At 40.0% G+C, this 14,458-nt stretch overlaps 1 protein-coding gene across 4 annotated transcripts in view; it reads right to left on the bottom strand.

The window, feature by feature from the left end:
• The window catches only part of CCDC68 (coiled-coil domain containing 68), a 45,758-nt gene that overhangs the window by 11,202 nt on the left and 20,098 nt on the right, over positions 1-14,458 (bottom strand). For all 4 annotated transcript variants that reach the window (XM_036417889.2, XM_036417890.2, XM_036417891.2 and 1 more), the window contains 4 exons: positions 14,059-14,145; positions 11,054-11,194; positions 9,318-9,443; positions 6,183-6,311 (listed from right to left, as the gene is read on the bottom strand). In XM_036417889.2, coding sequence (XP_036273782.1) covers positions 6,183-6,311; positions 9,318-9,443; positions 11,054-11,194; positions 14,059-14,145 — 483 coding nt within the window. The remainder of the gene's footprint in view (positions 1-6,182; positions 6,312-9,317; positions 9,444-11,053; positions 11,195-14,058; positions 14,146-14,458) is intronic.

Below are 14,458 nucleotides of genomic sequence, written 5' to 3'. Positions count from 1 at the left end.
GAGGTCATTTTAAGGAGCAGTGACAACCCGCCCCAGTGGAGCCTGGCAGGCATTCTCTGTGTGGCTCTCACTTAGTTTTCAAAGTGCGGCTGTCTGCCCTGGCTGTGTTCACTGTCCTCGCCTGCCTGCATCACTCTCACCGTAACCCAGCGCACAGCCGACACAGCCTGCCCAGTGACCCGGCTCCTGCCTCTCCCTCCCACTCCTGCAAGCCCCTGCTCATCCTCCCCCGGCTCTCCCACCACAGGCGCTTCTCCATTAGACTGAGGTCGGTACCCAAAGACAATATTGGACTTAATGTGATACCTACCTGTTCATAGGACATCTGTCAGGAAGTAAGAAAGCAGTAAGTGCATTTTTAGGGAAGGACCAAGGTCACAAATGATAAAGTCACTTTCTAATTAGGACGTGCCAGTAAGCGAAATGACATGGAGAAAGAATAAGCCTTAATGTACATTAATAAGCCAAATCTTTTCTATCTAAAAGGAAAATAGACAAGTCCATGGAAAACCGAGCTGGGGTGATTGTGTTCTTTTTTATATTTATTCCACACAAAGCTGTTTACATTCACTCTTGCCACGGTATCTGTGTGGGTGAAACACAAGGCAGGCTGTACAGCAAACACAGCATTGGAGTGGCTTTGGACCTGCATTGACCTGGTTTTGAAATTTTACGGCTGCATAATTCTTGCCAAAGCTTTCATCTTTCTGGGCCTTATTGCTGTTAATAAAATCAGCCAAAACTTGGAAATCAAAGTAATATACAGCATGTGGTTTTAATGTCTTATTGGGTCACTTTAATAACCCGACCCAAGGATTATTTCATTCTCTTGGAGAATTTCCCTGTGTTTGATATTTTATTCTTTATTATTACAGCCCTGACTCTGAAGTTGAATGTTAATTTATAGATTCATGTCTGTTTGAAAAGATAATACCAAAGGTTGTGTATTAATTGCCTTAAAGAATATTAAATGGCTAAATATCTAGTCTAGTAATCCTATTCTATATGCCTTTTTTCAAAATGCCTATAAATAGCCAGTTTCTCTAAGTATTTTATTTAAACCAGTTTTACTGGTCGGTCCCTTGTTAATGAATGATTTGAATAAAACATCTGACTTATATTTATTCTATATTTGTATAAGTCATGTTTTTTGACTCTGAACATCTCTAAAATGGGAATAATATTCCTATATTGAAAGTTGGGATGATTGAAGATAATATATGTGAAAGGCCTACGGGCTTCTCTGGATCGTATTAGGACCTCAATGTATAATAATTTAAAGGTGCCAAACACTTCATATTTTATGTGCTGTTATTTTTTAAATTTATACTTTTTCAATTTTTTTCCATAGCAGTCCTGTGACTTAGAAATTGTCCCAGTGTAGCACTAGTTGTGTTCAAGTTATCTCTGAGGGATCACAGATATGCCTTGTAAGCTTATTATAATACTCAGGTCATCAAAGAAACATATTACTGATAATATGCTTTGAATTTGTGGGGAGGAAAATGGTGTTTGATGAACATTCTTCTTAATGAACTTATTCCATTATCGTTATAACCAAGGTGCAAGCAGACCAGACAATTGGACATGTCAATGTGCTGTCTTAAGGAGAAGTCTTAATGCTTCTTTTTTGACAACACAGAAAATCACACTATCCCACCCGCGCTTCTCAGGGTTAGTGCCTTCTAAGGGAAAGGACTTCACAGCGACACCCAGTGGGCAATCCACTCTCCCAAATCACCCCTATTCATCATAATGGAACAGACACCAATTTAAATCATGGCCAGATGTTAACATCTAAATGACCAAGGATGTCATTTTTACCCAGCATCAGAGAAGACGGAGAGATAGAGACATAATGGAAAGGATTGTAAACTGATAACTGGACGGCCATGGAATAGTTCCTGTTTGCATTGCCCTCATTTGTAAAATGATGATGAGGAACTAGATGGTCTCAAAAGCACCTTTGAACTCTAAAATTCTAATAGAGCTAAATCAATGACACTAGAAAACAAATATGGTGCAACAGAATTGCACTTCTCGCAAAAGGAACATATGCTGTATTACAAGGCTCTGACTGGACGTTTTTGCTGGCTTATCACTGTGTGTATGGAATTCATTCTCACTGCATCCCTGATTAAAGTGGGACAGATGGTGAGGGTCGTAAGTAATGTGTTCATTACCAGACCTCATACCACTAATGGCTATTTACTGGTGAGTAGAAAATGACTCCTTTTCCGGGGCACCCCCTACCAGGGTGGTATTTATCAACCTTTGTTGTGGATGTTCATTTTTCAATTTTCATTTCCTTGTTGGACTCACCTTTTTCACATTATACAAAAGTCTCTGTACCTCCTTCCCTTCTTCTGATACACACTCTGCACCTGAGAAACCTTTCATCACAGCCTATATTCTGAGTATGTCCTTAAACCAAGATGCTTTGCCCAGCTTTGCTTCTTAAAGTTTTATTTCTTTGCATGTTTGCTTTATAAATATAAAGTATCTTTAAACTAAAAGTCTTTAAAAAAAAAAAAACCCACAGAAAAACTCCATTGCCCTTCTATTCCATCCTCACCTACCCCTTATCCCAGACATCCAAATGGATCCACTCTAAGAAACCATTGAACTAGTATTCTGGAAGTTACTGCAAGGCCTTTCTGAGCCAAGGGCATCTTGTCCACTCACTCTGTCCCAGAACTCCTAGAGACCGTTCACCATGATGGGTCAATATCAAGACAAATGCTCATCACTTCTGAGACATCTCACCTATCTTCAGTAGGGGTGCCAGCATCCCTAAGGAGCCCCAAGAGAATGAATGGATGAAGGGAGATCTGGAAAGTTCCTTGAGTCCCACACAATCCAGATATATTACATTGCACTCTCCATAAACAGACTGTATCTGGTTCATTCATAAATAGATACCTAGCCTCTAGCTCAGGCTGGTACATGATAGGAGTTCAAATATTTGTGGGATTAAGTCGAATATATTCCAGAATTCTGACATGAACCTATATCGAGTACAGATTTCTAGGGAATGAAAAGTATACCCATGGTTCTTTTGTTCATTTTTAGGAACTGACAGTTGGCCCCTAACCCTCACCCAAAGCTGCTGGGTTTGAGGTGAGTGCAAGTCTAAATTTAAATGTCAAACTAGTTAATTAAGTTGTTTGGTTAAACAACTCTATTTGCATCCCAGAATTGTCTTTCTTTCCTAATTGTAAGCATTCTTTGTGCTTAGTTTGTTAAATTATTTATGATATTACATGATAAATATCCTAATACTACAAATAGTCATTCAAATGTTATATCATGTCCAGAACATCATAATGATGAACTGTCACACTTGGACAAACCAGTTGCTTAAGGACATTGTGGCCCAGTGACTTTGGCTCTAGTGCAACACTCAGTGACCTACTGCACAACATAGATATAGCTGTGTATTATTATTATATGATTCAGTTCAGTTTAGGCTTATTTAGTTTTTGTGATTTCCTCATAGGACTTTCATTAAGATTAGAAATTTGGCCAAATGCACAGTGGTATCAATTAAATTCTTGGAACATATTTAAAAATTAATCGAAGTCCTTTTGCCAAGAAACATGAGTATTGAAATGGGATGCTTTTGAAGTGACATTTCTAAAATGGGATCAACTGGGGGAAACTCATTAAATAAAACAAGCCCTGGAAAGAACATATAATAGGTAAATCAGGAAATCTATATTAATAAAAGGGTAATATTCAAATTGGTCAGGACGCCCTCACAGTAATGACCAAACAGCAGGCTGCATGAGGTGACTATGCTGGCAGGGGGATTAGTGAGGGACAACCGAACGACTGAACAGCAGGCTGTGTGGGGCAGTTGGTGGCAACCAGGCTGGCAGAGGGGGGCAGTGAGGGGCAACTGGGCCAGTGGGGGCAGCAGTTGGGGGCAACCAGGCCGGCAGGGGGAAGTTGGGGGATGACCAGGCAGGTGGGGGCATTTGGGAGTGACCAGGCCAGTTAGGGGTGATCAGGCCAGCAGGCAGAGGTAGTTAGGGATGATCAGGCTGAAAGGGGGGGGGGGCAGTTAGGGGCAATCAGGAAGGCAGGCTGGTGAGCAGTTAAGAGCCAGCAGTCCCAGATTGTGAGAGGGATGTCCAACTGCCAGTTTAGGCCAGGTCCCCTGGATAGGGCCTAAACTGGCAGTCAGACATACCTTGAGGGGTCCCAGATTGGAGAGGGTGCAGGCCAGGCTGAGGGCAACCCCCTCCTGTACACGAATTTCACGCACCAGGCTTCTAGCTAATATAATAAAAATATAAAATGTATTTGAAAGTATTTACTAAAAGTCAAGTCTATATTCTTATCTACCCCCAAGTCAGTTTCAGAGATGCCAATTTTCTATTAGTTTGTTTTGCTCTTAAAGAAATGAATATATATTGATTTGTCTGAATTCTAAATTTTAAGACACGGATAATTAAAATTATATACTCACTTTTGTATATATTTGGAGTGACAGCTACTTAAAGGAACACTGCATGTAACTTTTAATAAATTTTTCTTCAGCTATTACTTTCTCTACATTCTTTTGTATAGAATGTCTTTTTTTAATATGAACTCTATCTGTTCCACTGTAGCCACAGGTGTTACAAACCTACAGTAGATGTGGGTGGCCAAAAATGGGCACCTGGTTGACTATCTAACCTAATAATAGAGTAATATGCAAATTAATCATCACTCTGCTATCAGCCAATCAGGGCAATTATGCAAATTAATCCAACCAAGATGGTGGTTAATTTGCATATCAAGACAGTGTAGAAAGAAGCCAAGCCTGCAGAAGGGAGTGAAGCTGTGGAGAAGCAAGCAGGGCAAAGAGAAGGGAGGAAAGTAGGTAGGGCTGGAGGAGAAGGGAGGGAAGCAGGCAGGGCAGCAACCACAGCAGGAAGCCCTATTGCAGGAATCTTCCTGTAATACATAAAAATGCTAGGATTATAGGGATCCATCCGCAATATTATTATTTTCCTATCTAATAAATGAGTAATATACAAATTGACTGTACCTCTGCTACACCCATAAGTCACACCCACCAGCCAATCAGGCCTGGTGCTGCGGCCACAGAGAGAGCAAGAGGCTTGGGTATTTCTGGCAATGGAGAAAGCCAAGCTTCCTGCACACCCTGGCCAGCCCAGGCCTCTGCTCAAAGCTACAACGTTTCAATTATAGAAGATAAATAAATCCCAGATACCAGGGCCTCCACTTGGGTCGCCAGGGTGTGTGGCCAGCCTGCAAACCACCACAGGCCCCTCCCTCAGGCCATCCCATGATCCAGGGGAACCCCCAGCCTGATCCAGGATACCCTTCAGGGCAAACCAGCTTGCCTCCACTCATGCACTAAGTCTCTATCCTATCTAATAAAAGAGTAATATGCAAATTGACTGTCATTCCAACACACAAGATGGCTGCCCCATGTGAACACAAGATGGCCACCACAAGATAGCCAGCAGGTGAGGGGCAGTTGGGAGGGGCCAGGCTTGCAAGGGAGGGTAGTTGGGGGCAATCAAGCCTGCAGGGGAGGCCAGTTTCGGGGGGGGGGGGACCTGGCCAGCAGAGGAGAGAAGTTGGGGGCGACCAAACCTTCAGGGAAAGGCAGTTGGGGAAATCCAGGCCTGTAGGGGTGACCAGGCCTGCAGGAGAGGACAATTAGGAGCAAACAGGCTGGTAGGGGAGTAATTAGGCTGGCAGGCAGAATCAATTAGGGGCAATCAGGAAGGCAGGCAGGTGAGCAGTTGGGAGCCAGCAGTTCTGGATTGTGATAGGTATGTCTCAGATTGGAGAGGGTGTAGGCCTGGGCTGAGGGACAAATCCCTCCACTGTGCACAAATTTCATGCACCAGGCCTCTAGTTAATAGATAAACTTGGTGATCTTCTCCATTGTTTCCATTCAATGTCTCATCTGGTTCCCCTTTCTAAGTTTCACATTTACCGGAAGGAGACAGTTACAGAGTTATGATATCAGTACTTATAGAGAGGTCAGTCCTGAACAAATAGATCATGTTAAATGTGTAAGGACAGAAACTAGCATCACTGAATACTTCCTAAAGTCTTAGGAGTTGAAAGAGTACTGCTACTTAATGTTATCCTGTTTTTTTGGTACTATTTTTTTAATTGCAAGAAGAAATCCCTTTAATTCTCTAGCCCTTTACCTTTTCCATTCTCTGTACAAGGCTCTCCAATGTCGTAATTTGATTATGCTTTTCTTCAAGTTTATCAGCAACTTGATTCAGATGTTCAACCTGTTGTTTCAATTCTTGTTCTTTTTCAAGTTTGTTAACCTTTGGTCAGAAAGACAATTGTCAGTTTATTAATTTGTTAAACCTATACAGTAAATCCTCAATTTTGCAGACCTCAATTTAACAGACTTCGGATTTAATAGACAAAATTTCTGGTTCATATGTCATATGTGAAAATTAACACCCTATTAATTTTAAAATGCTTGTAACCTAGATTTGGTTATAATTAAATTAACAGGTAATTTTTTTGTTAAGTCACTATTATTTTTAACAAATTTTAACAAATAGCCCTAACTGTTTTTGGCTCAGTGGATAGAGCATTAGCCTGCAGACTGAAAGGTTCCAGGTTTGATTCTGGTCAAGGGCACATGCCTGGGTTGCGGGCTCCATCCCCAGTGGGGGGCATGCATGCCACAGCAAATCAATGATTCTTTGTCATCATTGATGTTTCTAACTCTCTCTCCCTCTCCCTTCCTCTCTGAAATCAATAAAAATAAAATAAAATAAAATAAGCCAGATATTGGAAAAAAATACTGTAGTAATTTCACCGACACAAATATTATATATCTACAACCATAGTCCATGTATTTAAATCCAATAGTCACTGCGTGTAAACAATGTTCAGGGAATGATTAGCATGTGATCACACCACGTCATGTGAGGTATTTAGTTCTATTGTCACACAGTGTGACTTTCTGCATCAGTTGTAACGCATGTTGGCCAAAGTTCCCAGTGCACTAAGCCATGCCCAGCCGAGTGCATTTGCTTACTCATGGTGATTGATGATTGCGCACATTTACTAGATCTATTCAGTGTAAATTTAAAATTACTGTACTACATATAGGAAACTTTTCATACCTGCTTCATTTTATTATTTTTATTATTTTTATTTTTTTAAAATATATTTTATTGATATTCTACAGAGAGAAGGAAGGGAGAGAGACAGAGAGCTAAAAATGTCAATGAGAGAGAAACATCGACCAGCTGCCTCTTGCACACCCCCTACCAGGGATGTACTCACAACCAATGTACATGCCCTTGACTGGAATTGAACCTGGGACCTTTCAGTCCGCAGACCAACGCTCTACCACTGAGCCAAACCAGTTTCAACATACCTGCTTCATTTTAATTACACAAATGTGTATACAAAAGTAAAAATAGGTAACCTAATTTGTCAAATTATTAACATACACATTGGAAAAAATCTATATTCCTATATAATGGACTTTTGGCTTTAACGGATGACTCCTTGCCCAAATTAGTCCATTTTATCAAGGTTTTACTGTACAAATATAATCTTCTATAATTTTCTGAATAACCCAAAAAAATAATAATTTGCACTTGTTTAGAATTCATTTTTTAATTCAGTGTTTCCTTCTAAATAAACCTGATGGGCTACAACAACACCAAATCAATGAAGAATTAATAATATAGAAATATCCCTAGAATGTTTACATTTGTTACCATGGAGCATACTACTTGAACTGGTATGAGAAAGAGGAACACATGTTTAAGAAAAACAAAAAATTTTACCTTTTCTCAACAAAACATATCTGGAACAAAAATGAAATTGTATATGGTTTTTTTTAATATACATTTTATTGATTTTTTACAGAGAGGAAGGGAGAGGGATAGAGAGCTAGAAACATCAACATTGATGAGAGAGAAACATCGATCAGCTGCCTCTTGCACACCCTCCACCGGGGATGTGCCCACAACCAGTGTACATGCCCTTGACCGAAATCGGATCTGGAACCTTTCAGTCCGCAGACGAATGCTCTATCGGATAGAGTCTATCCACTGAGCCAAACCAGTTTCGGCAAAAATTGTATATGTTTAAGAAAAATAATGTTTATTTTAACACAAAAGTGTCATAAAAGCAGAATAATTCTCTCCACCATGTCCAGGCGGGGAGCAGCTGTGCTGAAGACCCATGAAGAGCAGTCCACCTGGCCACCCCCGGCCACAGGTGGGCGCGTTTCAGCTGACTTCTGACATGCATACTCACAGTTGCGTGTGCAGTTAACAGATTTGAGAATGTGCAGTTTAAAAATGTGTCTGGCTTCCCTTGACAATACCAGGCAGGCATGGCTGCCAGGCCACTCCAGGCTGGGGCTGAACCCCTTGGCCGGGACATGTGCACTCCTGTCCTGCAGGCCCACCCCTCGCAGAGCCCTGGGGTCCACACAGCCTGTCCTGTCACTCAGGCTCTTACCCGAACCCTGCACCTCCACAGGCTGAAGCAGGAAGGCATGTCACCTAGGAGAGAATTTCCTACTGTGTCCTCACTGTGCTTTCCTAGGGCCAGTGCTGGGGAGGATCCAGGCATGAATGAGCTTCCAATTCCACACACACACACACACACACACACACACACACACACACAAGCACTATTGTTTTTCTTTCCAAGCTCTAGAATACATTCTTCAGAAAAACTTTTATTGGTCTTACAATATATACTTCAGATTAAAAAAAACAAAACAAGGAAACATGTGTGTCTACTGCATATATATATATATATATATATATATTTATCTATTAAAATAAAAAATATAAAATTGTTATATATCTTAAAATATATAACAATATATATGTATACATAAAATACATATGATGTATACATACACACATGCTTGTGTTTGCTCAACCTGAGAAATGTATTCTAGGATCAAAGCTATTTTGAAACCATTTCACTAGCCCAATTCTTTCGTTTTAGACACAAGGAGGTCCAAATCCAGAAAGGTGGAAGGACTTAACCTCAGCTAGTCAAAGGCAGACCCAGAGGAGAAGTCACTGGGCAGGGTCACCTGGGACAGCTCTGATTTCTAGGCAGGGTGGTACCCCCCACCTGCCGCCTGTGCTCTGCAGGGCCCTGGGCAGGGGTGCTAACACAGCAGCTTGGCAACATCCAGGAGCCCACAAAGCAGGGGTGGGGGGTTTGGGGGGGTCACAGAGCACTTCCTGCCCTTCCCATTGTTTGTTTCACATTTAACTCTTCAGAAAGGGGGATCAGGATGACTGGGGGCGATTTACCCAATAGGCAAGTACCTGGAGGAACTGTGTACTGTCCTCATGCTGCTTTCTAACTTCCTCAGACTGTGTTTGGTAGATTTCAAATAATCTCTGGGCCACATTTCTCAGAGCCGCTGCGCCTGCTTCCCTGGAGGCTTCCAACTAGGAAAAGAAAAGAAAAAAGGTCACTGCACAGGTTCTGACATTTACAGTGAAAAGGTTCTTAGGCAGAATGGTTTGATGGGCAATTAAAAACACAGAGGCGGCAAAACACAGAGGCGGTAATTGTCTGGTTTGCATCCCCGTTGTCAATGGACAGGAGAAAAGATGCTTAATTTGTAAAAGGAAAATGTAAAATGAGAAACCCTACTTAGTGGGGCTGTCACGCAGGCCGGCTGGCCCTGGGCAGGCCAAACCAGAGCTCCACAAATAGCAGTGCCCTGCTTCCACAGCGCCCATCAGCTTATGCATGTATCTGCAAGCATTTTATCTCCCATGTTCACAGCAGTATTAAAAGATGTACTGCCCTGAAATAACAGTGATTGGAATAGACAAGATTGGAGTATTAAGACAGTAAAGCTAAAGTGTAATGAATCTTTCAAGAATTTAACCTAAGGAAATAAATCAAGGATGACTGCAAAGATTTACCATATTTTTTGGACCATAAGACGCTCCGAACCATAAGACGCACCAGTTTTTAGAGAAGGGAAATGAAGAAAAAAAGATTCTGAAACAAATAGTGTCCTAAAATATTTTATGTGCATTAAAATCCAACATCACAGTTATAAACACATGTAATCAACCCTGTAAAGTAAACAGCAGCATTTAGAACCATTTTAGAGCCGGGCAAGCACACAGAGACCACACAGAGCCGGGCAAGTAAAAAAACTTTTTTTTTAAAGTATATGTGTAGGCCAGCGTTTTTCAACCCTAGTGTGCCGTGAGATGTTGCCTGGTGTGCCGTAGGTGCAGACAAGACAAGAATTTTATAATTTTTCACTATTTTGTTTACTTAATATTTCATAATAAAGTAATTATAAAATACTTTCTTTGTGTTTATTTGATTCCTATTCAAGAGAATTACTTTATATATAGTCAATATAGGCACAGAGTTAAATTTTTTAACATTTTCTAATGGTGGTGTGCCTCGTGATTTTTTTCATGAAACAAGTGTGCCTTTGCCCAAAAAAGGTTGAAAAACACTGGTGTAGGCTATATTTGGACCATAAGACGCAGGGACTTTTCCCCCCCACTTCTGGGGGAAAAAAAGTGCATCTTATGGTCCGAAAAATACGGTACCTATCAAGATAGTCATTGCAGGACTGTATATGTATATGTATATGTATATGTATATGTATATGTATATGTATATGTATAATATATCATGATTTGTTAAACATGTGAATACTTTTAAAAAATTTATTGCATTAAGAACACTTCACACAAGACCGACCCTCCTTAACACATTTTCAAGTGTCCAGCAGTATTAACTAGAGGCACCATGTCATATAGCAGCTCTCTAGAAATTCTTCATCTGGCACATCTGAGACTTCATAACCGTTGAGTCTTTGTGAGATCTTTTTAGTAATAAAAGTAGGCTCCAAAATAAAATAGTGAGTTTTAATTTATGAAACATCAAATGCTTCTCTACCTATGTAAGCCTAGGTGTGGATCTACTGCTGTGTGTGCAGGTCTGCTTTCACGGATCCGTGAATCTATCCTATTGGCTCAAAGCCTCAAAATACCCTAGAAAGTTCTCCTTGTGGGCATACCTTGATTTTCAATACTTCATTCTCTTTGTTCATTTTTAAGAGCTGTAAATCTTTGCCCTTCATCCTTTCCATGAGCAGATCCAGACTGCAGCATGAGGGGTGCGTTTCAGAGACAGAGGCATTCTGAGTGTTTCGACAGCACTGCAACGAACAAACGTGATAATCACAGACCCGGCCTTCCCTTTCCTCTACAAGCTTCAAAAACAACAACGATCACTCCCTATCACGTATATCAGGGGAGAGTCAGGCCGGCACAATTAAATCTTCTGAGCTCAAAGACCAGTAGAGGTTTCTAGATGAAGCAGCTGGCCTCCTCCATATTTGCTCACATTTGAATAGATTCTTGTATTTAAAGGAGGTGGAGTACATGTTTTCTGTCTTTTATAGTCTCCACAGTTTTAAATATACCATTAAGTCCTTTTAAGGAAATATAATATCTACAAGGTCAGATTTTTTTTTAAAAAAATTGAAGTTACAGACAAATGCAGTTTGGTTACTTACATTGCATTACAAACTAATACAATCAAACCTAATAGTTGCAATATATAATATTATATACTAATAGATCCTATAATTATAACAACTTTTATCCATTCAGCATCTATTATGTGTCAGATAATCTTTTAGCTGTTTTATACACACTCCTTTGTCTGAATACTCAGAACGCTAGAAGGTATAATGTCCATTACACAGATGAAGATTAGAGATTTTAATAAGCCCAAGGTTAGATCCAAAATAACTGCTCAGCCCAGGATTAGAATCCCAGCTTGCTTAACAACAAAACCTATATCCTCTTTCGTACGATAGATGGACTACATAAATAATTGATTCTGCCATGGTTTTGTTTTGTGTACTTCAGACCCTCATGAATATTCTCATATATAGAATAGGCATTGTTTTCCTTTTTAATTTATTAGAGAATATTTGACGGGAAAACTCTTATGGAAGGTAATTACTGTCAGTGGTAGTTAACCTCAAAGATCATAGATCAGTGCCTCTCAAACTTTAATGTGCATACGAGTCACTTGGTGATAGATCTGGTTAAATGCAGATTCCGATTCCGGGATTCAGGAGGTCCTGGGTAGAGCTCTAGATGCCACACTTCTAACGAGCTCTCTGCTGCTGCTGGGAATGCAGACCGCACTCTGAGAGGAGCATTTTAGAGTGAAATACTTGGCCTCTTTGACTCCATCTTATTCAAGTCCACTTTGTTCCCTCATGGCCTTCAGGTTAATAGCTCCTTCAGATCGACATCCTAATCATTAGAGGAGTTCTGCTTGCAGCCTGAGTTTTTTAAAAAAAGAGCCCTGACTAGGAGTGGCCTCTTCCAGGAAGGTAAGGGGAAGTATAAACAAAAATGATTGTTTCCCAAAGATTTGCAGGAACCTTGTGACCCTGAATCACATCAACTAGAGTGAACAGACTAAGAACAAAGAAGTCTCACAATCTTTCTTGGACCCCTACTGTTTGCCCAAATATCTGTGGTCATCAAGCACCTCTTGCCACTCCAATTCCCCCTTCTCTTGACATAAAAGAAGCCTGAGCTCTGTATACTTTGAAGATGGACTTGGGGTACTATTTCCATCTTCTCAGTTGGTGCCTTCTTGGTCAGTAAACTTCTTACTTTGAGCTCTGATGTTTTGAGTTTTGGCATTTCAAAGCATTGGGCATACAAATTTTAGTTCTGTAACAACAGAGTCCTAGATTGTTATAGTTAAATATCTTCTGTGACATTACCCAGATACCAAAGGGAGGAGGTTGATATTTTGATGCTTCATTTGTCTGCTAACCTGTGGTTTGAGATGGCTGGCTGAGCAGAGACACTGGCAAACCAATTCATCTCCATTTGTAAGAAACTATTAAGGTCCTCAAAGCATCCCCAATGTTATAGCCAATGGTCAATGTTCAGTCCTCAATTTACTTGGCCCATGGACACCATTTGACACAGTAGTCCAACTCCTCTTTCTGAGACACTTTTTCTTGTATTTAGTGACTCCATTTCTGTTGTTTTTCCTCCTAATTCACTAATTCACTAGTCTCTTTTCTCAGTCTCCTGTGATGATTCTTCCTCTTTTTCCTAGGATCTAACATTGAAAATCTCAGGACTTAGATCTTAGATTTTTCTCTCATTTCTATCCACACTCACATGCTTGGTGATCTCTTCCACTTTCAGGAGTTTAAGCATTATCGTTACTCCCTCAAATCTCTACCCTGTAGCCTGGACCTTCTATCCCAGACCTCTACCCTTCACTCCAGAAACAGATATCCAGCCCACTCACTAGAAACTTTCACTTGGAGGTAATGGCAATTCAACAGAACCAAAACTGAATTTTTTATTGTTTCCATCATTCATAAACTTAACTTTTTTTCCCCTTCAGTTTCAGAACACTTAGTTTAAGAAAACAATTGAAGCTAGTTGTGTTAGTTTGGGAGCTGAGGATGATACAGGAGACTATGTTCATCTTTGCACCCATCTTTGGTATTCTCCATGACCAGACAACATAGAGGATGATATTGATGCTGACGACGTGCATTTGGTTCAGATGACATTTAACGTGGAATAATCCAAACAAGGCTAAGGGAAGATTGCTCAACCTTAAGAATATCACAGGGGAGTTGGGTCTTTTAAAGTTATCAGTTGTCTAGTCACTCAGCCTAATGGCTTCAACTGCATGGCCATTGTTGAGGCCCAGGTAAACCTAAAAGCTTGTGCTTCTGTCTGGCATTGAGAAATGTTGCTGCCATGTGTCCTGGGTGGGCTGACAACTTCCCATATACTGTAGATAAATAAGCCCAGTTTAAAATATTCAGATAAGGCCTGGTCATTCCAATATGATCTTAATGCTATCTGTGGTTAAATATTTAATGCATATGTCCATTAACATCTTTAGATAGTGATAAAATATTTAACATTCATCATTCAAAGCATCAAAGAATAATTTCTATTTGGTTTTATGCTTATTTACTGAAGAAATAAAGGTAGTGCATTTTGATAAATTCATTACCTTTGCGTCTAGTTTGTGCTTTGTATCGCTATGTCCAGTTTCATCTTTAAACATTTGATTACGGATCTTTTCCAGAGTAGCTCGAATCTAGGAAATAAAAATATTTTCTTTTGTTTTAAAGGCATTTAATGTCCAATACTTTTTTTTTCTATATACCAGTAGCAGTGTACCTGATTTATCTAGACAATAATACATATATACTGATGTCAGATTTAAATAACTACCATCAATCTAACTTGCATTAAGGCTAATATTGTTTAGATTGCAGAAAATGAAGCACTTGATCCTTATAATTCTCTGTCAAATCTAAAATACAATCTGAATGAATACTATACGACAAAATAATTACTACTTAGTAATTAGTATATAATTCTACTTAGTTCTGCTTTTCTATATAGTA

This window comes from Pipistrellus kuhlii, unplaced genomic scaffold, assembly GCF_014108245.1.
Source record: "Pipistrellus kuhlii isolate mPipKuh1 unplaced genomic scaffold, mPipKuh1.p scaffold_m20_p_6, whole genome shotgun sequence".
Taxonomy (NCBI): Eukaryota; Metazoa; Chordata; class Mammalia; order Chiroptera; family Vespertilionidae; genus Pipistrellus; species Pipistrellus kuhlii.
Note: the sequence above shows the minus strand (reverse complement) of the source record. Positions and strands in the feature narration are given on the sequence as shown.